This window comes from Schistocerca serialis, chromosome 5, assembly GCF_023864345.2.
Source record: "Schistocerca serialis cubense isolate TAMUIC-IGC-003099 chromosome 5, iqSchSeri2.2, whole genome shotgun sequence".
Classification (NCBI taxonomy): Eukaryota; Metazoa; Arthropoda; class Insecta; order Orthoptera; family Acrididae; genus Schistocerca; species Schistocerca serialis.
In genome coordinates this window covers 482,766,927-482,793,755 of record NC_064642.1, presented here as the reverse complement: position 1 = coordinate 482,793,755, position 26,829 = coordinate 482,766,927, and the positions used below count along the sequence as shown (strand labels likewise).

The following is a 26,829-nucleotide window of genomic DNA, read 5'->3' as shown; positions in this document are numbered from 1 at the left end:
GATATTATAGCAAGCATATTATTAAAGATCCCAATATCACAACAGATAAATGCAGACTTTGCAAACAACAAATAGAAACAGTAGATCACATCACAAGCGGATGTACAATACTAGCAAATACAGAATACCCCAGAAGACATGACAATGTCGCAAAAATAATACATCAACAGCTTGCCTTACAACATAAATTTATAAAACAACATGTTCCCACATACAAGTATGCACCACAAAATGTACTGGAGAATGATGAATACAAATTATACTGGAACAGAACCATTATAACAGATAAAACAACACCACATAACAAACCTGACATCATACTCACCAATAAAAAGAAGAAATTAACACAACTAATTGAAATATCCATACCCCATACAACAAATATACAAAAGAAAACAGGAGAAAAAATTGAAAAATACATCCAACTGGCTGAGGAAGTCAAGGACATGTGGCATCAGGATAAAGTTGACATTATACCAATTATACTATTAACAACAGGAGTTATACCACACAATATCCACCAGTACATCAACACAATACAGCTACAACCAAACGTATATATACAACTACAGAAATCTGTAATTATTGATACTTGTTCAATTACCTGAAAGTTCCTAAATGCAATGTAACATATACCGTACAGTTAAAAGGAAGCCACGCTTGATCAAGGTTCATGTCACTTTCCATTTTTAACCAGATATAATGTCTGAGAAAGGTTTTCTCATAATCATAATAATAATAATAATAATAATAATTTTTAAGATGATGATGATGATGATGATGATAAATTTTAATTGCAGCTAATTTTTAACAATTTTTTGTTCAGAATATCAAATCAAAATTTTGTATTTTACAGCTCTACTTCTTCACAGTTGAATTTGGTTTGTGTAAGCAAGATGGTCAACTGAGAGTATATGGAGCTGGACTTTTGTCATCTGTTGCTGAGCTTCGCCATGCTGTTGCAGCAACAGATAAAATAAAACGCTTTAATCCAGATGTGACCTGTCATGAAGAGTGTATCATTACTGCATACCAGAATGCTTATTACTACACAGATTCATTCGAGGAAGCAAAGGAGAAAATGAGGTGACAATTAAAACTCAATATGTCAAATTTTTTTATGAATTTATGGGTACATAAGATATGGGACAAGATAGTTACGGAATGTTACAATGGACATAAGTTTTTTGATGAGGTTATGGGTACAAATTTCACTGTTAAATTACACAAAACAATTCATAATTGTGATACATAACACTCGTTGGACTATACTCTTAAAAGTTATTTATATACACTCCAGCACAAGAAAGAGGTGAAGAAAAGTGTACTAAAGGACGAACCCTCCCAAAGTGTACGTGTGTTTCCAATATGAAACTGTACAATATACAATAAAGCACCAAAGAAACTGGTATAGGCATGAGTATTCAAATACAGAGATGTGTAAATAAGCAGAATATGGCATTGCGTTCAGCAACACCTATATAAGACAACAAGTGTCTGGTACAGTTGCTAGATCAGTTACTGCTGCTACAATGGCATGTTAGCAAGATTTAAGTGAGTTTGAATGTGGTGTTAAAGTCAGCGAACGAGCGATGGGGCTCAGCATCTCTGAGGTAGCAATGAAGTGGGGATTTTCCCACATAACCATTTCACCAGCATACTGTGAACATCAGTAATCTCGTAAAACATCAATTCTCTGACATCTGTGCAGCCAGAAAAAGATCCTGCAATAACAGGACCAATGATGACTGAAGAGAATTGTTCAAAGTGACAGAAGTGTTACCCTTCTGCAAATTTCTAGAGATTTCAATGCCGGGCTGTCAAGTATCAGCATGCGAACCATTCAATGAAATATCATCGGTATGGGATGTTGGAGCCAGAGGCCCACTTGTGTACCCTTGATGACTGTATGAAACAAAACTTTACACCTCGCCTGGGCCCATCAACATCAACATTGGACTGTTGATAACTGTCAACATGTTGCCTGTTCGGACGAGTCTCATTTCAAATTGTATTGAGCAGAAGGACTTGTACAGATATGGAGACAACTTCATGAATCCGTGGATCCTCTGCATGTTAGCAGGGGACTGCTCAAGCTGGTGAAGGCTCTGTAACAATGTGGGGCATGTCCAGTTGGAGTGATATGGGACTGCTGATACATTTAGTTTCGACTCTGACAGGTGACATGTAGTAAGCATCCTGTCTGATCATCTGCATCCATTCATGCCCACTGTGCATTCCGATGGACTTGGACAATTGCAGCATGACAATATGACATGCCACAAATCCAGAATTGGTACAGATTGGCTCCAGGAACACCCTTCAGAGTTTGAACACTACCAAAATCCCCAGATCTGAACATTATTGAGCAAATCTGGGATGCCTTGCAACATGCTGTTCGGAAGAGATCTCCATCCCTCATACTCTTACCGGTTTATGGACAGCTCCGCAGGGATCATGGTATCAATTCCCTCCAGCACTACTACAGACATTAGTCGAGTTCATGCCACATTGTGTTGCGGCACTTCTGCGTACTCATGGGGGCCCTACATGATATTAGGCAGGTGTATCAGTTTCTTTGGTTCTTTGGTGTAGATGGCACATATATTGTCGAAGTGACTATGTATGCAATCATACATAATGTAGTTCTTTGAAACAATATACTAAAGCCAATCCAATTGAGCAAATTTCTAATTAAGTACCATCATGAAAATGTAATTTAAGACTTCATGGTGCAAAGGCTTCATGGCGCAATTTCCACTTAGAGATCTCAGCTGCAAAGACTGGTCTATTAAAATATATTATTTGCCCTATATTTAATAATAATAATAATTTCCTCATGTGCATAAAAATATATGCCTCACCTTTTGCTACGAGTTTATCTTCATGTAATTACTAAAGTTTTATTTTCTATCTCGTATTGCTATTTTTATAAGATGCTATTTCTTTCACATATACTGAAACATTATCTTCATAACAAATTTATTTTTTGTCAGGGAAGGTGGAAGGATTGGCTTCCTTAATGGAACTGAATTGTTCCTTACAAACAAATCTCTTCAAATAAATAATCTCTTCCATTCTATACCACCATTGTACCAATAAATTGTTTAGAATAATTTAAAGTAGTTTGGTGGTTTGCAATTAAAACTTGGGTCTCCACACAAGAAGTCAAGAATCATTTATGTACAGGATTGGAAAGAACAATTTGCAAAGAATAGAGTGCTACTACTCACAACATAGAAGAGGCACTGAGTTGCAGGCAGGCAAAATGGAAGTACTACAAATATTTCAGTTTCAGACAGGAAAAGGCGGTAGAGTGTAGACAGTGGCTGTGTGTGTGATTTTTCTACTTCTGAAGAGGGACTTTGTCTGAAAGCCGAAATATTTCTAGTATTCTTTTTCAATTTTTTGACAAGACAGGTTGCTACGCACATTGTAATTGAGATGTTGCCTTGCAGATAGACATGACAAAAAGACTGCTAAACAAGTGAGCTTTCAGCCAAAAGGCTTTCTTCTAAAGTAAACACGCACACATTCACACAAGCACCAACTCACACGCACATGGCCACTGCCGAGGCTGGACTGCAAGCAACAGCGCATTATGGGAAAATCAATTAGGGTGGTGCAGGTAAGGAGGAGGGTGGGGTGCGGAGCAGGAGGGATAGCAGGGTAGGGGTAGGGGATGGTAAAGTGCTACTTGTGGGAGCATACATGGAAGTGGTGGGTACAGGATAGGGCAGCTACTTGCATTGGCAGATTGAGGGGCGGGGGGGGGGGGGGGGGGGGGGTTGGGGGGGGGGGGGAAGGTAAAGAACTACTGTGAGTGCATTGGTGGAATAGAAGGCTGTGTAGTGCTATTCCATCAACACATGCACTGTCTCTTTAGTGTTCTCCTCTTCCGCTCCCACCAACCCCTAACCTCCTGACTACAGCTAATTGCCCTACGATGTCCCCAACACATCCCTGTACGCTCCAACAAGCAGCACTTTATTCTGTCCCCCACCTCTATCCTGCTATCCCTCCCCCTCCCCACTACAGCCTTCCCCTTACCCCTACCTCCATGCACAGTTGCTCAGAGTTTGGCCTTGGCAGCCAATGGTAATGCGGGTGTGTGTTGTGCCTGTGTGAACGTGTGTATGTTGTCTAGATTGGAAGATGGTCTTTTGGCCGAAAGCTCACTTGTTTGGCAGTCTTTTTGTTGTGCCTGTCTGCCACTCAACATCTCCACTATATGGTGAGTAGCAATCTACCCTTTTCATAATAGTGTCATTATTCCATCCTGGCTTTTCCATTGTTTGATTGAGCATTATCTTTCATTACACTGTTTGCAACTCAGTGCCTCCTCAATGTGGTGAGTAGCAGTCTGTCCTTTCCACATAGATGTTTCCATCACAGAATGGAAAAGAATAAAAAAACAAAAAACAAAAAAAAAAACAAAAAAAACAGCAACTCAACAAAACTATTACATACATATATCAAGAAACTTAGAAATTAAATATGTAACCAACAGTTTTCTGGTATGCATCAGTCAGTGTTTAAGAGAATTGAAAAAAAGAAACTGTAGAATAGGAGAGTATATGCTTTTGAAATAAGTCATTGCAGGCAATGTTTTCTGTGTTGCCACAGATGATAGCAACCAGCTGACTTGACAGTTTCTTTAAGGATCATATCAGGCTATAAGCAGATCAAAATGTTGTCCTCTTACTTGTTGGTTTTATATAATACAATTAACATAGTAATATTTTTACTCAACTGAGGAAATACAGGGTGATTCAAAAAGAATACCACAACTTTAAAAATGTGTATTTAATGAAAGAAACATAATATAACCTTCTGTTATACATCATTACAAAGAGTATTTAAAAAGGTTTTTTTTTCACTCAAAAACAAGTTCAGAGATGTTCTTATGGCCCCCTCCAGACACTCGAGCAATATCAACCCGATATTCCAACTCGTTCCACACTCTCTGTAGCATATCAGGTGTAACAGTTTGGATAGCTGCTGTTATTTCTCGTTTCAAATCATCAATGGTGGCTGGGAGAGGTGGCCGAAACACCATATCCTTAACATACCCCCATAAGAAAAAATCGCAGGGGGTAAGATCAGGGCTTCTTGGAGGCCAGTGATGAAGTGCTCTGTCACGGGCTGCCTGGCGGCCGATCCATCGCCTCGGGTAGTTGACGTTCAGGTTTCATAACTAACCTTTTTCATAGGACTCTCCATACAGTTGACTGTGGAATTTGTCTGACAAATGTCTGCTTGTGTCTGTGTATGTGCGGATGGATATGTGTGTGTGTGTGCGAGTGTATACCCCTTCTTTCCCCCTAAGGTAAGTCTTTCCGCTCCCGGGATTGGAATGACTCCTTACCCTCTCCCTTACAACCCACATCCTTTCATCTTTCCCTCTCCTTCCCTCTTTCCTGATGAGGCAACAGTTTGTTGTGAAAGCTTGAATTTCATGTGTATGTTTGTGTTTGTTTGTGTGTCTATCGACCTGCCAGCACTTTCGTTCGGTAAGTCACATCATCTGTGTTTTTAGATATATTTCTCTCACGTGGAATGTTTCCCTCCATTATAACTAATTAGTTTAATTTTTTTGTATTGTGTTCTTCCATATTTCACAAAAACGAGGTGTGTTGAGTTGTTGCATTACACTATCAAAGAGGCAAAGTGTGTAGCCCTCAGTAATGAGTAGAGTAAAATCTTATTGAAAGACCTCTCACCAAATCCAAAGAAATTCTGGTCATACATTCAGGCTATCACTGGCAGCATAGTTAGTGTCCAAACACTCACAGATGATACAGGAACAGGAAGCAGAAATGATGAACTCTATTTTCAAATGTTCATTAACAAAGAAGGATCCACCTGTACTCTCCCAGGTTAATTCTTGCACCACTGCAAAGATGAGTTCATGTCCATGGTGTTGAGAAACAGTTTTAAGTGAGGAGTCCAGATAAGAACTTTGAAGACAAGATTAGATTAATACAGCACACACGAAGGGATTTAAGCAATCATTCTTCCTGCATTCTGTACAGGAATGGAAAAGAAATAAATGCTAATATGTGCTACAATGGGAAGCATCTACTGCTATGCACTTCATAGTTGTTTGTAGAACGTGGGTGTAGATAGATTGAGATATAGTATTATACTGTATGATCTTTTTCTTGCAAATGAAATGTTTTCACCTTGAAATTGCCACATTTATACTACAAAGAGAATTTTACATATTCATTTACAACATAAGCAATATCCCTGAAAAAGAGAAAACAATTCTTCACACATTACATATTGTTTCACTCTTATTGTCTCTTATCTTACACATGTTGTATTTTAGTTAATGATATGAATTAATAGAGGGAAACATTCCACATGGGAAAAATATATCTAAAAACAAAGATGATGTGACTTACCAAACGAAAGCGCTGGCACGTCGATAGACACACAAACAAACACAAACATAGACACAAAATACTAGCTTTCGCAACCAACGGTTGCTTCGTCAGGAAAGAGGGAAGGAGAGGGAAAGACGAAAGGATTTGGGTTTTAAGGGAGAGGGTAAGGAGCCATTCCAATCCCGGGAGCGGAAAGACTTACCTTAGGGGGAAAAAAGGATGGGTATACACTCGCACACACACACATATCCATCCACACATATACAGACACAAGCAGACATATACAGAGGCAAAGAGTTTGGGCAGAGATGTCAGTCGAGGCAGAAGTGCAGCCCAATATACAGAGTGTGTCTGCGATTAGCCAAAGAAAAATGAAACACCCTCATAGTGCCAAGGGTTTCCTGAATAGCACGCACTTGTAGCAAAGTAATCCTTTCGTCTTTCCCTCTCCTTCCCTCTTTCCTGACGAAGCAACCGTTGGTTGCGAAAGCTAGTATTTTGTGTGTATGTTTGTGTTTGTTTGTGTGTCTATCGACGTGCCAGCGCTTTCGTTTGGTAAGACACATCATCTTTGTTTTTAGACATGTTGTATTCTGTAAGACAGCATACTTTTCTTCCAAAGAATTCTATATCTTAACTTTTCTAATTCTTTCTTGTTGGTATTTCAGAGCATATGCTAGTCACATCCAGCGGCCATTTGGTGTCCGTTATAATCCATACACACAAAGTGTTGAAGTGTTAAGCAGTGCACAGAAGATAGCTGCACTGGTATCAGAACTCCGTGGTGACCTCTGCATTGTCAGCAATGCACTTAAGAAGATACACGAACAAGATGAAACTGTAGATGTTGAAAGTATTACAAATCTATTGCAGTCTGGCATAAACATAGAAGACAAGAAAGATGACGATATTAAAACTGAACCAAATTAAGTTACTTAATAGCTTACATGGCACATTCATAAGTCTCTGTAAATGCAAAAAAAGCTATTTTTTTAGTTAATCTAGCGTAAAAGATTATTTAACACTTTTTCATTTGCTGTATAAGAAATGGTAATTTGTGTATAATTACCAAATAATTGCTCACCATTCAAGTCTGTTGCAAGAAACATGTTTGTATTAACTAGAGCATTCCCATGAACATGTCGCCCCAGAAACATTACTTACTAGCTGTATTTAGCTGAGTAAAAGTTACATGTCTTTAACTTGAGTTTTATTTCCTTACTGCAAATACTGTTTTCTCAACTACTTTGCAATCTTTATGATCTGATACATAAAGGGCCACATGGCATTTGATTGTAGATGTATGTCAGTGTATTACAATATGTATCTAAATCGTTTACAAGCTCTCAATTTTGTTTTTGTTTTTATTGTTTTATGGACATTGTTCAGTAGTGGACTGCATTCAGGCGCCATGATTCAATGCTATCACTAAAAGTTCTCTCTTTTTAAGTTTCTTAATTACTTCTGCTGAAAAACTCTGTTTTCTGTTGGTGTCTGAATCACTTTCCACTGTGCCCAGAATTTATTCTATTCAGTTAAAAAATTTTGACTGAATACAAAAAAATGCACATTGTCCATATGCTGCTTTTATTTATAATGTTGTTAGTACTTTGTTGGAACATGTGTAAAAAAAGCTGATGATGATATGTGCATACACATGTCACTGTCTCCCTTCACATCTCAGCACAGCGTGATATTATTACATACTGTTTTAATGACGAAGTGTTAGATTAGACTTTATTGTGTACTAATATGCTATAACAACCATGCTTTCACTTTAATCTTGCTGATAATGTGATGATTCACCAGCATATATGGCTGTCATTTTCAAAGAATCATCTTCCATCGCTTTTGTTGGACTGAACTGTCACAGCTTTCCTGGTCATTACTGGCATGCCTTCCCACTTTCAAACTGCAGTCATCATCCTTTGTAAGACAAAAATCCAAAATCTGCTTAGCCAGTGGTTTTCCTCTTTCTTGTTGAAATTATTATTGTGCTTAAAGATCTTGATGGATTCTTGTAAAGAACAGCTATGGTAATTCCCTTCCAAAGACATCAGTCAACATGGGCTCATATAGGGCCAACTTTTCCTCCTTTCTCAGCCTGCAATTTCATTTACGTTATTAGATTCTGACAATTATGGATCATCCTGTCATTTCAGTATAAACTTTGCTACAAGTGCGTGCTATTCAGGAAACCCTTGGCACTATGAGGGTGTTTCATTTTTCTTTGGCTAATCGCAGACACACTCTATATATTGTTGTCTTTGTTGTTGTTGTTGTTGTTGTTGTCTGTTTTGGTGCAACTCTCCATTTTAGACTACCTGTGGAAGCCGCTTCATCTGTGACCTGTTACTACAACCTACATCCATTCTAAATTGCTCATTGTAGTCAACCTTCATTGTTCTCTACAATTTTACCACCCACACTTCCCATCATTACCAAACTGACTATTCCTTATTTTTTGGGATGTGTTCTTTCAAATGATCCCATCTTTTAGTCAAGGCATGCCACAAATTTTCCACTAAAGCCTTTATCCTCTTGTAACCTAAATTGTTTATCATCTACGTTTCACTTCTGTACAAGGCTACATCTCGAAGAAACGTCTTCAGAGAAGACTTCCTAATAGTTCAATTTATTTCAGCCTTAACAAATCAACAGTTATTTTGTTGCCCAAACAGCAAAACTCATCTATTGCTTTCAGTGTCTAATGTCCTAATGTAATTCCCTTACGGTCATCTGATCTGATTTGATTCACTTACACTATCCTTATTTTACTTTTGTGGATATCCATCTCATGACCTCTTTTCAGCACACTAGCCATTCCAATCAACTGATTCTTAAAGTCCAATGTCATCTGACACAATTACAAAGTTATCGGCTAACTTCACAATTTTTATTTCTGCTCCAAGATCTTTAATTCTCTTTCCAAACTTTTCTTTGCTTTCCTTTATGGCTTGCTCAGTGTACAGATTAATGTCAGGGAGAAGCTACAATCCAGTGTCACGTCCTCCCCCACTGCAGCTTCCCTTTCATGTCCTTGAATTCTTATAACTGCTTTCTGGTTTCTGTACAAGTTGAAGTAACCAATGGTTCCCTGTAGTCTTTGCCTGATACCATCAGACTTTCAAAGAGTGTATTCTAATCAAAACTGAGAGAAGCTTTTTTTACATCTACAAATGCTACAAATATATGTTTGCTTTCTTCAACCTAATTTCTAAGACAAGTCATAGGCTCAGTATTGTCTTGCACATCCATACATTTCTCCAGAACAAACCTTTCTTCCCCTATGTCAGTTTCTACCAGTATTCGTATTCTCATGTAAATAATTGTCAGTAGTTTGAGGCAGTGACTTATTAAGCAGAGAGTGCTGACTTCTTCAGATTTTGAATTATTACATTCTTCACCAAGTCTGAGGGTATTTCACCTGTTTCATGCACCTTGCGTTCTAGGTTGAATATTTTTGTCTTGACCAGCTCCCCCAAAGGTCTCAATAATTCTGACCAAATGCAATCTACTCCAGGTGCCTTTTTTCGACTTGGGTATATCATTTCACTGTGAAATTCTTTTTGCAGTATCATCTAATTCTTCTTCCCTTTTTATAATACTGTCTTCAAGTGTCTTCCTCTTGTATAAACCTTCTATATGTTCCATCCATTATCCAACCTTCCCTTCTTTGCTGAGTATGGCATCTGGATCTTAATATTCATATAGGTTTTTTTTTTAAATGATGTAATGTTGCTTTTAGCTGTTATTGCTTTTATTTTACTATTGCAATTTTTGGGATTTGTCCCATTTTCAAGTATAAGATGAGTGACATGCAGGCTGATGTTGACAGAGATCAACCTGCGTGTCTTATGTTTGAAACCTGCACAAATGCCAAAATTGCAATACTAAAATAAAAATAACAGCAGCCAAAAGCAACATCACATTTGTGCACACATCATGTACCTTCCTTCTGGTCTTGCATATTGTCTTTATGCTACGTTTTTGAGTGTATGGTCAATTCTGTCTCTCACTTTGTAGAAGTATGGTAGAATGAACATGTACAGAATTTCTTCTTTAAAAGTGTAATTTTGCTGGGTGCTGGGCTTTGTTTCACTTTTGGTGTTGTTTGTGGAATAACCATTGCCCCTCAGAATATAGTCCAATGTCAAATCTCCCATTTATAATTTCTACATTTTCACAATTACTGTGACTACTTATACTGTGACTACATAATGAAGTTATTGACAAGTAGTGGCAGACAGTAGCCTGATGTTCCCACAATGAGGGGATGCTTCCTACCATTTTTACTAGTTATCTTCCCTTGGTCAGTGTATCCTATCACAGGCAAGCCTTACAGCATTTTCTTGCCAGGCCGAAGAAAATTACTTCTCTTCACTACTTCAAAGCAAAATAATCAAAGAACCATAGTAATTTTTTTCTTCTAAAAGTAAAGTGACAGTTTGTTACAGTTAAAAAAATGGGTAGTTGTATTGGAATAGAAATAGATGACAACATTATAATGAATGATACAAGCATGATAATGCTACAGATGTTACCAACTGTTTGGGACTTCTAATTTTACCTGTGTTCCACCATTATGGTTTGCTACCTCTTCCATACTACTGCACACTTACTGCACACATTAGATCACTTGAGCCCTTTCAAGATGGTGCCCGAGTCTCACTTGAAAGTGTTAATATTTTATTAGCTGCAATGACATTGCAATAATGTACACACACAAGTTTCAATTTGTGCTATATTTGGCTTTATTTATTGAATAGTGTAACATCTATACTTTTAGCTCACACTATTTTTAATCTTAAATTACAAGAATACAGAAGAGCTGGCTGGCAGCATCTAACTTAAAAAGGCAAAATTACTAATAGAAACTAGAATGTACTATTCCTAGCTTTCAGAACCAGTAAGTACCTTCCTCCGGAGAAAAGAGGGATCAGTTGACAATAGGTCGATCCTTCTCAACTCAAGTACTGAGAAACATGCCCCTCCTTTCTGACCTTCCCCAACAATTTCCCATTCTGCTGCTGAGAAAGGACCACACAAATTTCGAAAGTTAGGAATAGTACTTTCTATTTTTATGTATTTCCATTGTCAATACTAGGAATTTCATTCACTGAAGGTAAGTGATGGTCAGCCGTTCTGCCTCTTCAGAACTTTGACAGTTTTTTCAAATGGATTTTCCCATATTTAGTCTTACACTCTCAATGTTATCAAACATTTATGTCATTGAATAAACTAGTATACAGTCAAAAGTTACACAAGACTTACATTTATTTGACTTGATTGCCTGTTTAAGAAATAATTATGTTTGATCATTATTATTAATTGTGATAATGTGCATCAGGAGTCAGCATTATCAGCAGCTGTGCCTGGACATCAGGAATGGGATTACCTTGGCAAACTTTGTATGTAGTGTTGGCTGAAAGCTGACGCAGTCCCTCAGCCACATACTCCCGACGGTCGTGGAACCCTTGTCAGCCGGAAGAATGACAATGGATCGGTCAGCCTTCAGATCACGGATAGCCTGGGCTTCAGCTGTGGTGATGTTGGGAGTAGGATTAAGGTTTTTCAAGAAAGACTGAGAGGCAAGGCTGGAAGTGAGAAATTCCTGGAAGGTTTGGAGAGGGTGGTTTTGAGGAAGAGGAGGTGGGTCCCGCTGTGACAGAGGACGGAACTGTTCCAGGCAGCGTTCAATTTTGATACTGTCTTGGGGAGTTGGATCATTGGGAGTAGCTTCAAGGAATCCTCAGAACCTTAGGCCCCCTACAAAACCTTTCACCAAACTCCATCAACCTCCTGACCCACCGCCACCCCCCACCCCTACCTTCTACCACCTTCCTAAAATTCACAAACCCAAACATCCTGGCCGCCCCATTGTAACTGGTTACCAAGCCCCCACAGAACGTATCTCTGCCTATGTAGATCAACACCTTCAACCCATTACATGCAGTCTCCCATCCTTCATCAAAGACACCAACCACTTTCTCGAACGCTTGGGATCCTTACCCGATCTGTTGCCCCCGGAAACCATCCTTGTAACCATTGATGCCACTTCCTTATACACAAATATCCCGCATGTCCAGGGCCTCGCTGCGATGGAGCACTTCCTTTCACGCCGATCACCTGCTACCCTATCTAAAACCTCTTTCCTCATTACCTTAGCCAGCTTCATCTTAACCCACAACTTCTTCACTTTTGAAGGCCAGACATACCAACAATTAAAGGGAACAGCCATGGGTACCAGAATGGCCCCCTCATACCCCAACCTATTTATGGGTTGCTTAGAGGAAGCCTTCTTCATTACCCAAGCCTGCCAACCCAAAGTTTGCTACAGATTTATTGATGACATCTTCATGATCTGGACTCACAGTGAAGAAGAACTCCAGGATTTCCTCTCCAACCTCAACTCCTTTGGTTCCATCAGATTCAACTGGTCCTACTCCAAATCCCATGCCACTTTCCTCGGTGTTGACCTCCATCTGTCCAATGGCCAGCTTCACACATCCGTCCACATCAAACCCTCCAACAAGCAACAGTACCTCCATTATGACAGCTGCCACCCATTCCATATCAAACAGTACCTTCCCTACAGCTTAGGTCTTCGTGGCAAATGAATCTGCTCCAGTCCTGAATCCCTGAACCATTACACCAATAACCTGAAAACAGCTTTTGCATCCCACAACTACCCTCCCGACCTGGTACAGAAGCAAATAACCAGAGCCTCTTCCTCATCCCCTCAAACCCACAACCTCCCACAGAAGAACCCCAAAAGTGCACCACTTCTATCGGGGACTGGATCAGACTCTGAATGTGGCTCTCCAGCAGGGATATGTCTTCCTCAAATCCTGCCCTGAAATGAGATCCATCCTTCATGAAATGCTCCCCACTCCACCAAGAGTGTCTTTCCGCCGTCCACCTAACCTTCGTAACCTCTTGGTTCATCCCTATGAAATCCCCAAACCACCTTCCCTAACCTCTGGCTCCTACCCTTGTAACTGTCCCTGGTGTAAAACCTGTCCCTTGCACCCTCCCACCCCCACCTACTCCAGTCTCGTAACCCGGAAGATGTACACAATCAAAGGCACAGCCACGTGTGAAAGCACGCACGTGATTTACCAACTGACATGCCTACACTGTGAAGCCTTCTCTGTGGGAATGACCAGCGACAAACTGTCCATTCGTATGAACGGACACAGGCAGACAGTGTTTGTTGGTAATGAGGATCACCCTGTGTCTAAACATGCCTTGGTGCACGGCCAGCACATCTTGGCACAGTATTACACTATCCGGGTTATCTGGATACTTCACACTGACACCAACCTATCAGAACTCCAGAGATGGGAACTTGCCCTTCAATATAGTCTCCCTTCCCATTACCCACCAGGCCTCAACCTCCACTAATTTCAAGTTGCCGCCCCTCGTACATCACCGGTCTTTCAACAACATCTTTGCCTCTGTACTTCCACCTCGACTGACATCTCTGCCCAACCTCTTTGCATTTACATATGTCTGCCTGTGTCTGTTTATGTGCGGATGGATGTGTGTGTGTGTGTGTGTGTGTGTGTGTGTGTGTGTGTGTGTGTGTGTGTGTGTGTGTGTGTGTATACCTGTCCTTTTTGCCCCGTAAGGTAAGTCTTTCTGCTCCCGGATTGGAATGACTCCTTACCCTCTCCCTTAAAACCCACATTCTTTCATCTTTCCCTCTTTCTTGATGAAGCAACCTTGGGTTGCGAAAGCTTGAAATTTGTGTGTGTGTGTTTGTGTGTTTTTTATTGTGTCTATCTACCAGTGCTTTCTTGTTTGGTAAGTTACAGCACCTTTGTTTTTTATATATACAATAAAGCTGAATATATATGCCATCCCTTTACTGTGATCCCTATAAAGACATCATTTATGAAACTGAAAGGAAAGTATCACTCACAAATATAGACATTAGCAAAATTCCTTTCATGAACAATGTGTATCTGTGTTATTACAACACTGGAAATTCCTGGGAGGGGACACAAGCACTGGAATGAACAAAGATAACCACTCACCATATAATGGAGGGCATTGTATGGTGGAGCCACATTGTGATAAGTCCCTAAACATAGTAGAGCAGATTACAAACTGGAACTCTTCTTCAGAGTTATCAAGGAATGCTTTGTATTAACAAAATTTAAAGGTGTGTCTCCAAGCTTAACTATCTTAATCATTTTTCCCATAGTTTTGATTCTATGTCCACTTCTAAATTTTCTTCAAAGTGAATAAAAAATTTCAATGAAGCCAACGTTTGTCCACTATGTCTTGATACTTATTAAGAGTTCCTCTTGATTGCATGATACTAGGATTCTTCATGAAATGAAGACAACCTGTTATCTGAGTTTTGTCTGGTATGGCTGAGTCTGTACCCTCAATTAAAATACTTGTATCACCATAAAATATTAAAAACATTTGAAAAAATTGGTGTGAGTATAATGGGTCTGTAACTAGAGGTAGTTTCCTTTTCTCCAATTTTGTAGATGGGTGTTAGTACATCACATTTAAGTCTGTCAGGAAATATGCCCCAAGTCATTGATTATAAGAACAGCCAATGGGCAAACCTATTAAGTCAGCACAATAAGATTTTAAAGTTCTGCTTGAAACATCATGATAACCAGCAGAATTTCAATTTTATTGAAAGGATTGATAGTTACTTACCACATAGAGGAGGCACTGATTTGTAGAAAGGCACAAAGAAAAAGAATACTAGAATTACTTAGCATTTGGATAAAATCTTTCCTCAGAAGTAGAACTCTCATGCATTCACACAACTCACACACACACGGCTACCGCCTACTGGCAGTGAAGCTCGACTGTGGTCATGTCTAACATGATCCTCAATGTGCTGGGGTGGGTGTTGGGGATAAAGAGGCGGCATCCAGTGGAAGGGGAGGGATAGTAAGGCTGGGTTGGAGGAATATGTTAGTGCTGCCTGTGGGTGCATGCAGGTATGTGGTGGGGATAGAAAAGGGCTGTTACGTGCAGTATCAGGACGCTAAGAGAGGGTGAGGTAGAGAAGAGGAAAGAAACTGTACGTGCACTGACGAGATACGAGGCATGTATGTAATGTAGTGGGAGAAGAGAAGGGGTTGGGTAGGTGAAGGGGGGTTACAGGAATGCGGGATATGTTGTAGACACAGTTACCAAATGTGCAATTCAGAAAAGCTGACATTGGTGGCAAGAATCCAGATGGCACATGTCGTGAAGCAGTAATCACAGTAAAGCACATCTTGTTTGGTGGCCCAGCTCTCTCTTGGCCACTGTTTGCTGGTGGCCATTCAAGCAGGGAGACAGCTTGTTAGATACCCGCATATAATGCACCACAGTGGTTCCAGTCAAGTTTGCAGATTGTATTACTGCTTTCACAGATGGCCATGCCTTTAATGGGGTAGGTCATGTCATTGACAGGACTGGAGCAGAGGGTAAGTGAAGGATGTATGGAACAGGTCTGGCATCCAAGGCTATTGTGGGGGTATAAACCATGAGGCAAAGGGTTGGGAGGAGGGATGAAGTAGGGATGATCAAAGATATTGGGTAGTTGTGTGGGCAGCACTGTTGGAGGATGGGTATGATATTTTTCATTTCAGGGAAGGATGAGAGGTAGTAAAAACCCTGGCAGAGAATGTGATTCAGCTGCTCCAGTCCTGGGTCATGAGAGGAGTGCTCCTTTGTGGCTGGACTGTGGGTATGTGGTGGATGATGGGTGACTATTAACACACAGCACATGAGGTCTACTTGTGGAGGGGGTTGCAAAAGTGATTTTAGTCTGAGGGCCTCATTGAGATCTTTGACATATTTGAAGGGTCCTTCAATCTCTGCTAGTCTGTGTCCTCGACCTGCTTATTCCCTTCCCCGCTTCCATCATAGTACACACATGCCTTCTATCCTGCCAATGCACCTCAAGCCCTTTCCTCTTCTCTACCTCCACTCCCCTCCCATCCCCCCCTCCCTTTCTGTCCCCAGCAGCCCCATCCTGTCCCCAGGACTTTGCATTGTTGGATAACTACTATATAGTGATCTTACAAATTTTGTAACCCAATCATGTTGTTCTGGTACTTATGTTAATTACTTCTACATTATTTTACACACACATTACACAAAAACAGCTATTTTGAAAGGTCATTGCTGTTACTCACCTGTTTCTGCCAACTACTTCCTATTAAGCATCTATACAATGAAGAGCCAAAGAAACTGTCACACCTGCTTAATATTGTGTAGGGTCCCCATGAGCACACAGAAATGCCGCAACATGACATAGTATGGACTCGACTAATGTCTGAAGTAGTGCCGGAGGGAAAAGACACCATGAATCCTACAGGGCTGTCCATAAATCTGTAAGAGTACCAGGGGGTGAAGATATCTTCTGAACAGCATGTTACAAGGCATTCCAGATATGCTCAATAATGTTCATGTCTGGGGATTTTGGTGGCCAGTGGAAGAGTTTAAACTCAGAAGAGTGTTGATGGACTCACTCTGTAGCAGTTCTGGACGTGTGGGGTGTCACATTGTCCTGCTGGAATAGCCCAAGTCTGTCGGAATTCACAATCGACAAGAATGGATACAGGTGATCAGACAGGATGCTTACATACAAGTCACCTGTCAGAGTCGTATCCAGATGTATCATGGGTCCTATATCACTCCAACTGCACATGCCCCTCATCATTACAGAGCCTCCACAAACTTGAACAGTCCGCTGCTAATGCACAAAGGGTCCATGGATTCATGAGGTTGTCTCCATATCTGTACAAGTTAATGGTTGTCTCCATATCTGTACAAGTTCATCTGCTCAATACAACTTCAAACAAGACTTGTCCGACCAGACAACACGTTTCCAGTCATCAACGGTCCAATGTCGATGGGCCCAGGTGAGGTGTAAAGCTTTGAGGCGTAGAATCATCACAGGCACACGAGTGGGCCTTCAGCTCTGACAGCTCATATCGATGCTGTTTGGTTGAATAGTTTGCATGCTGACGCTTTTGATGGTCCAACATTGAAATCTGCAGCAATTTGAGGAAGGTCTGCACTTCTGTCAAATTGAACGATTCTCTTCAGTCATCGTTGGTCTCATTATTGCAGGATCTTTTTCCAGCCGCAGCCATGTCAGAGATTTGATGTGTTACTGGATTCCTGATATTTATGGTATACTTGTGAAATGGTTGTAGGGGAAAATCCCCACTTCATCACTACCTCAGAGTGCTGTGTCCCACTACTCATTCACCGACTATAACATCACGTTCAAAATCACTTAAATCTTGACAACCTGCCATTGTAACAGCAGTACCCAATCTAACAAATGTGCCAGACAGTTGTTGTCTTATAAAGGCATTGCCAACTGCATTGTCATATTCTGCCTGTTTACATCTCTCTGTGTTTGAATACGTATGCCTATACCAGTTTCTTTGTTGCTTCAGTCTATGATGTTACTAATTTCCGAGAACACTATCAGCTGCCTGCATATCCCATTTAGCAATAGTTCATTTATTAACCTTAACACATACAAGGATCACAAAGAACTGAACTGAACATGGCGGAACAGCCAAAGATAAAGCTGAGAGTCCACAGATGAATGCATATCGATGTTGGTGTCGATTTCATTGGCAGCACACAGGTAACTGGAACTAACAAGCCTGAAAATCTAAATATTCTGATAAATGAAAACAGGAGTGTTCAATACGGTATTATTTATGTTGTTTTTGAATATTTTTAATTTCCTGCCTGTTGTCTATGAGCAACTTTTTAAATAAAGTTGCACCAGGATAAATAACTCTGTTCTGAAATTTCTAGTAGCGAGCTTTTTCTTGTTTATATTTGGTGTGCATACAGCATATAATATTTTAAAAATCTACATTCATAACTTCTATGAATGATTTACCAAATAAAAAGTTGTCATAAGGCCAGGTTTTGTGAGTTTGTTGTTTACACAACTCCTCATCACAGCTTTGGGCTCAAGTCCTCTTCACACCGAAAACGAACTCCAACAAACTTGACTGACAACTGTTTTCAACTTGAAGTCTGATATAGTTTTCACCTGTTGCCAACAGCTGGTTGAAATCATGAGGTAGTAAAACTAGTTGAGGAAAGCTTGGCCTCGAGATTATAGTTTATTGTCAATGAGCAAAACATGGCAGAATTGGGTGACTGGTGCATGCACATTGCCATGTCCTGTGCTTTGGTTTTTTCTTGTTTTTATAGAATAACACCTCCCAAGTGATCCACTGGCCTTCTGATTCTGCCTGCAAAAACCAATGCAAACAGAACGATTTGTTAGTAGGAGTTTCAGAAAAAATCTGGTGTACCACTTGCTGAATGTGAAAGAAAAATGGACCAACACAAAAACACAATACAATCGTAAGCATTGTCAAATGCTCAAACTGAAAAGTGGTTCTGGCAAAAATGACATCTGTGTTCCAAAAAGTTTGTTTTTCAAAGACATGAAGATTTTGCAAGGTGTGAACAAGAAATTGAAAAAAATATTTACAATCTTAAGAAAAATGTCATCCACTAAGAATAACTACAGCTGTAAAGTTTTTGGTTGGACAATTGTAATTACATCTGTCTTTTTATGCAAATTGATGCCTTCTATCCTTAATAACTGAGGCTGTAAGGGTTGTTCAGAAATTTTTAATTACATCTACACTCCTGGAAATTGAAATAAGAACACCGTGAATTCATTGTCCCAGGAAGGGGAAACTTTATTGACACATTCCTGGGGTCAGATACATCACATGATCACACTGACAGAACCACAGGCACATAGACACAGGCAACAGAGCATGCACAATGTCGGCACTAGTACAGTGTATATCCACCTTTCACAGCAATGCAGGCTGCTATTCTCCCATGGAGACGATTGTAGAGATGCTGGATGTAGTCCTGTGGAACGGCTTGCCATGCCATTTCCACCTGGCGCCTCAGTTGGACCAGCGTTCGTGCTGGACGTGCAGACCGCGTGAGACGACGCTTCATCCAGTCCCAAACATGCTCAATGGGGGACAGATCTGGAGATCTTGCTGGCCAGGGTAGTTGACTTACACCTTCTAGAGCACGTTGGGTGGCACGAGATACATGCGGACGTGCATTGTCCTGTTGGAACAGCAAGTTCCCTTGCCGGTCTAGGAATGGTAGAACGATGGGTTCGATGACGGTTTGGATGTACCGTGCACTATTCAGTGTCCCCTCGACGATCACCAGTGGTGTACCGCCAGTGTAGGAGATCGCTCCCCACACCATGATGCCGGGTGTTGGCCCTGTGTGCCTCGGTCGTATGCAGTCCTGATTGTGGCGCTCACCTGCACGGCGCCAAACATGCATACGACCATCATTGGCACCAAGGCAGAAGCGGCTCTCATCGCTGAAGACGACACGTCTCCATTCGTCCCTCCATTCACGCCTGTCGCGACACCACTGGAGGCGGGCTGCACGATGTTGGGGCGTGAGCGGAAGACGGCCTAACGGTGTGCAGGACCGTAGCCCAGCTTCATGGAGACGGTTGCGAATGGTCCTCGCCGATACCCCAGGAGCAACAGTGTCCCTAATTTGCTGGGAAGTGGCGGTGCGGTCCCCTACGGCACTGCGTAGGATCCTACGGTCTTGGCGTGCATCCGTGCGTCGCTGCGGTCCGGTCCCAGGTGGACGGGCACGTGCACCTTCCGCCGACCACTGGCGACAACATCGATGTACTGTGGAGACCTCACGCCCCACGTGTTGAGCAATTCGGCGGTACGTCCACCCGGCCTCCTGCATGCCCACTATACGCCCTCGCTCAAGGTCCGTCAACTGCACATACGGTTCACGTCCACGCTGTCGCGGCATGCTACCAGTGTTAAAGACTGTGATGGAGCTCCGTATGCCACGGCAAACTGGCTGACACTGACGGCGGCGGTGCACAAATGCTGCGCAGCTAGCGCCATTCGACGGCCAACACCGCGGTTCCTGGTGTGTCCGCTGTGCCGTGCGGGTGATCATTGCTTGTACAGCCCTCTCGCAGTATCCGGAGCAAGTATGATGGGTCTGACACACCGGTGTCAATGTGTTCTTTTTTCCATTTCCAGGAGTGTATCTTTTCACCTGATATTTATTTATGCATATTTGCCTGGCATTTCACTTAATTACATCTGATACAAAGAAGTTTGCAGATTCATGCCTGATTTTCTTTGTGGTTCTTACTGCATTGCCTCCTTTTCTCCTATTTTGTGGAGATGTCCTCCAACTACTCCAAAAGTTAAATTAAAATTTATTACTAAAACTGGGCTCTGCTTCTGTTTGTCTAGAGCTAGATTTACTTACCTAAAATGCCTCACTTTAATTTATAATAAAATTGTAGAATGCTTACACACATCTTGTCAAAACTCCACTATTTTCTACGTTGAAAGAGAGAAAGAGTTTAATTATTCACAATTTGAGCTGTCAACAACAAAAATAGTTTATGCAGCTTTGTTAGTTAGCTAATAATTACAAATGGTACAGCATTTTCATCAGATTCTCTCTCTTCTTTTCGCTGCAGTAATGAGAATTTATGTATCTTTAGTTAAATTCAAACTATGGGCAAAATTACGTAAAACTTAAGATTAAACAATAAAAATGGTTAATAAAAATAATCTTAAAATCTAAATAATGTGTGTAATTCCTAGTATCTCCTGCCAATACCTACTGTCATGTTGCCTGTGTATCTCCCTTTATATACAAGTTATGCTAAATTTAATTAATTTTCAATTAAATCAATTCTCTCATTTTAGAGTTATGTATCATATGATTATGACTATCAGTGCATCTCATTGAAAGCAATGATTTGATTGCTCAACCTCTCCTTTGATGGTATGATAACATTAAAAGTTGTAATTTACAAAGTGCTTACATTAAGTAAATCTATTTGTCTCTTTAACTTGTTTTGTATAAAACATTCGAATGATATAAAGATATCATTAGATGTGTAATTACATCATCTTTCATATGACATCTTGTGTGTCTCTGTATGGGTTGCACTGCACAAGTGCAGCTGAATGCAAAGTAATCAGGACTTTCCAACAGCCAATGCCCATTGACATCACAGGCTTCCACAAAGATCCACACTTGGTACATGCTCCACTCAGTGGAAGCGAGGCATTTAATGCTGGGAAATGTGACCTCCAACAGGCAAGATGCAAGAAGCCATCCTGTGTTAGCCGTGTGCGTGATTCAAACTTGGCACTCAGCCAATACAACTTACACTGATATGTCTTGTGTTACAAACTCTGCCTGTTTCTAGATCCTTCACATCAAATCTGTCACACAGTAAATAAACTGGGGTTTTATTTCTACTAAGAACATTGTGCAGACACACAGGTGCAGAAGTCATTAATGTGTCTTTTTCAGGAGTTAAGTACATAGTTGTTCTAAGACACTGAAAAACTGCTGACAATGTTCCAAAAAAATTCTCCACATATCTGATAATTAGTCTTTCTTGGCTGCCTTTCTTTTGCCTCACTGCATAAGCATTCATCACGTACTATAAAACAGCAAAAGCACCATCTTCCACCTTAACAAAGGGAACATCCTCATTATTTCCCAGTAAGGGGGACTTCGTGTGGTTACAGCAGACTTCCCCTTAGCAAATAGCTCACCCACCTCGGAACAGTTAAAGACACCACCATCTGAAATACTTCCTTGGATATCTACTTTGTAACTGATTACATTGTAATGTGTGTTTACCAATGCTAGTAGCATACTACTACATGTCCCTCTGGAACTGAAATACAGTTATCCATTTCTTGCAGACTGCACTACTGCAATAAGTCAGCCATCTACTGCACCAATACAATGTCACAAGTTCCACAATCTCAAACCTATTAGGAACTTCTCCCATTCTTCCTTGGTAGATGGTTCCCATAAAAATAAGACATCAATGTCTAAATGAGTAGCTTCAAAGAGATAGTGTTTTAAAGTTCACATTTTGTGTATTTGAGAATTCATGAAAAACATTTAGTGTCCACGACCTTGCCACTGAAGAGGATAATAATGTGATGACAGAGATGAGTTAGATGACTTTTGATTTCTAAACACCACCACTGAGCTACAGTCTACAAGCTAAAATGAAGATGTGTCACCTGCCACATCTGGCATCTCTGCATTTGCAGCACCATCACAAACATCACACTACCATCATCTTCAACATCTCTCATATGTTCAAATTTTGTAAACAAGAGATAAAGCACCAACATGCATGCATTTCATCACCTCCAGAATTGAAAAAATGAAAAAAAGACAAATATTCTTTGTTTTCAGATTAGATGTCGTCAGAGCTCCTCTAAACTAAATAAGTGATGAGAAGGTGCTCATTAAAGTAAAAAGGAAAAAACATCAGTTTTGCTATATGACACAAAAGTAATGCTTGCTGAGGAAGCAGGAGCAAAAGCTGCTGCTGCTGCAACAGCAGAGACAGTGACTTTTTTTAATGCAACTGATAATTAGGGTGAAAATGCATAAGACACTCAAACTTTGACAACAGCTAGTGAGGAAACTCAGTTACACATATTTTTAATTCTGTGGAGCCAATGTTAATCAATAATTTTATGAATAAATTATTTCAATTTAACTATCTTTTTATTTTACGTTTAACACATGAATGCTATGCTGAAAAAAGTTACGTCACTGCTGTTGTTGTATCTCTCAGATAAAAAGTTCAAAACATATCCATTTTTACAATAGTAATATGTGATAAATAAATATGGGTGCACATACTTTGCCCTTCTAATAACCACAAACCTACAGAACAGCTAGTATAACCTTGTAAAAGAAAGGAAATAAAAATAGGTGTATTTAAACTTTAAGACGCATACAGTAATAACAAAGTTTACATACAAAAATAGTGAAGAATAATAAAATCTAAAGAACAAAAATAGTGACAGTCTCCATTATGTTCATTTACTGTGCTACACCCATCAGCACAAACAAAAGTACAATGTTGCAGTCATAAGTACTGTCCACAAGTCTTGCAGATATATTTTGTCAGTCTTCTTGTTTCCATGGCCCAGCAGCGCTGGAAACATTTCCTATTTGCACTATTAGTGATGACACAATTGGCATGAGTAATGACAGGCTGATGATTTTCAGATGAAATTTCATGAAGTCTTATAGAAATTGACAGGGTAAATGCTGCAGAAGTGATCACCTCACGAAGTGATTATCAATAAGTTCTCTTCTGCTTCTTTACAAAAACAGCTGACATCTGCATGGTTCATTTCCATTTTCCATATGAATAAACTGAGAACTGATTCCAGCAATATTTAGATTGAAAGGAAACAACCCTCAGCCACCTCCTAGCACCTCTCATGATGTTGTAAACAGCACATTTTGTCAGCTGTATCTGGTGCAATCTTATGTTCACTGTGGAGAGTTACCTATTTCAGATTTTTCTTGTCACCAGTATGTTTATCAGTTGAATTGTCCTTGGGTAAACTTGAGATGAGGAGTACATTTTTCTTTTTGCTTTTATTTTGAGTGATGTATGAAACTAGTGTTCCTTCTTTACAGACTGCAAAAAGGCTGGAAAAGTTCTGTTTTTCACCTCTTTCATATCATTAGGGGCAACGGCCTTGCTGCAGTGGATATGCTGGTTCCTGTAAGATCACCGAAGTTAAGCGCTGTCGGGTGTGGCCGGTACTTGGATGGGTGACCATCCGGACCGCCATGCGCTATTGGCATTTTTCGGGGTGCACTCAGCCTCGTGATGCCGACTGAGGAGCTACTCGACCGACTAGTAGCACTCCGGTCAAAGAAAACCATCATAACAACCGGGAGAGCGGTGTGCTGACCGCACGCCCCTCCTATCCGCATCCTTGGCTGAGGAAGACATGGCGATCGGATGGTCCCAATGGGCCACTTGTGGCGTACTGACAGAGTGCACATCTTTAGGGACAGCAATTTGTTCTTCTTTAGTGTTTCCACATAAGACAAGCAATGTTTTTCTGATAAGCTTTGGAAGAAGAGTGACATCACTAAACCAAATTATCAACTGTCACATTACAGCCAGCGTTAGTTATAGGAGTAACCAATCTTTATGCTATGTCAGTGCATTTGTTACTATATTGGAATAGTCTCTCTGCTTGTTTACAAGGATAAATGTCCAGATTGTAGGAATGAACCATTTACGAATCTACAGCTGCAAAAATGTTGATCCCTTACTTCGATGGACTCTACTATGTGAATAGGCATCAGCCCCTAAAGGCCTCTAGATTTTCATTGATTATGACGTCAGCTCCCACACAGTAGTAAGCCCTGCACTTGTTTACAAACTTTTCAAATAAATTGTGAATAGCTGCTGAACAGTCTTTTGGTCTCCTTTATAGTCTACGTTTTCTTTCATCAAATCTCACATTCTGCAATAAGAATTGAAATATAAGGAAGGACATTGTCAAATGTAAGATACCTATGCCAAATCCATCTTTACCCTTCAAATCTTCAAGACTGATTCCTCCACCTTTATGATGTACTGTCATGTATAAAAGGCCTATGAAGGCACATATTTCAGTCTGATCAGTACGGTGTGCAAACTTAGGCTGTGAATAATGTGGTCATATGGTGTCAATGTACTGGTTTGAATATCTAACAGTTGTATCTATCATGTAAACATCAATGAGACACTTCCATGCAGCCACAATTTTATCAGTACTTTGGGCCTTTCTGACTACACCTTGATGCTGCTTGAATAGACTGTGATCAGCAGTTTACGTCAATTGACCATAAGGAGTTTTTTCCCCCAAGTAAATGTTTCTATTACCTTCTTATCCTGCTTCTGGTAACAAACATCAAAATTCTTCTTCTTCTTCTTCTTCAGCAGAGCTTGCATCTGTGCTGCACAGCTCTGTTTGTGAGACTTCCTGCTGCTCTTCAGGGTTCTCTGATGCATCAGTGTCAGTCTTCGTCTTTTAAATTGTATGAAGATTCTCCAGGACACACTTCATCTTCATTAACACCATCAAACAATGTCTGGTGGACTCTTGTTAAATCATCTGGATTATTCAAGTAAGAAAAAAATAAAAAAACAGAACAAGTTTCTGTTGCATCATTCTGTAACGTCATTCTGATTCGATAATGGAAGAAAATAATAATTGGCTGGTGTTTTCATAAAATAGTTAAGAGTTTATAAATAGTTAGAGTTTATAAACAAAAATAAGAAGAAAATTATAGATTGAGCAAAAATACTTATGAATTTGTTGTTGTTGTATCAAGAGATACAAAGGCTTCAGATCACAATGACCTTCATTTCAAAAGGGAGAAAAATAACAGTATGTTCAGATGCTACTAAAATAATTAGAATAAAATGACAACAATATGTTTAAGAACAAAAATACAAATTTAATGTCATTGCATCTGAGAGATACAAAGGCTGCTGAGAGTGACAACCTTCACTTAACAATGGCTGGCATTACACTGTTGTTTGGTGCCCCATGTCTTAGGAAGATAGGTGAAGACAAACTACCCCTTCCGTGCAGCCATGCTTGCAGCTAGACAAAGAAGTCAGTGTGTATCTCAGATATACAGGGTGGTCCATTGATTGTGACCGAGCCAAATATCTCACGAAATAAGCGTCAAACGAAAAAACTACAAAGAACGAAACTTGTCTAGCTTGAAGGGGAAACCAGATGGCACTATGGTTGGCCCACTAGATGGCGCTGCCATAGGTCAAACAGATAATAATTGCATTTTTTAAAAATAGGAACCCCCACTTTTTATTACATATTTGTGTAGTACTTAAAGAAATATGAATGTTTTAGTTGGACCACTTTTCTCGCTTTGTGATAGATGACTCTGTAATAGTCACAAATACATGGCCCACAATTTTAGACGAACAGTTGGTAACATGTAGGTTTTTTAAAGTAAATAGAACGTTGGTACGTTTGAACATTTTATTTCGGTGTTCCAATGTGATACACGTAGCCTACCTTTGTGAACTTATCATTTCTGAGAACGCATGCTGTTACAGTGTGATTATCTGTAAATACCACATTAATGCAATAAATGCTCAAAATGATGTCCGTCAACCTCAAAGCGTTTGGCAATACGTGTAACAACATTCCTCTCAACAGCGAGTAGTTTGCCTTCCATAATGTTCGCACATGCATTGACAATGCGCTGACGCATGTTGTCGGGCATTGTCGGTGGATCACGATAGCAAATATCCTTCAACTTTCCCCACAGAAAGAAATCCGGGGACGTCAGATCCGGTGAACTTGTGGGCCATGGTATGGTGCTTCGATGACCACCTGTCATGAAATATGCTATTCAATACCGCTTCAACCGCACGTGAGCTATGTGACGGACATCCATCATGTTGGAAGTACATCCCCATTTTGTCATGCAGTGAAACATCTTGTAGTAACATCGGTAGAGCATTATGTAGGAAATCAGCATACATTGCACCATTTAGATTGCC

The 26,829-nt window shown here is 40.2% G+C and overlaps 1 protein-coding gene across 1 annotated transcript in view; it reads left to right on the top strand.

The window, feature by feature from the left end:
- The window catches only part of LOC126480946 (tryptophan 5-hydroxylase 1), a 280,936-nt gene extending 273,342 nt beyond the window's left edge, over nucleotides 1–7,594 (top strand). The window contains exons 11-12 of the mRNA XM_050104365.1: nucleotides 857–1,086; nucleotides 7,061–7,594. Coding sequence (XP_049960322.1) covers nucleotides 857–1,086; nucleotides 7,061–7,322 — 492 coding nt within the window. The 3' untranslated portion in view covers nucleotides 7,323–7,594. The remainder of the gene's footprint in view (nucleotides 1–856; nucleotides 1,087–7,060) is intronic.
- Nucleotides 7,595–26,829: the final 19,235 nt, after the last annotated feature.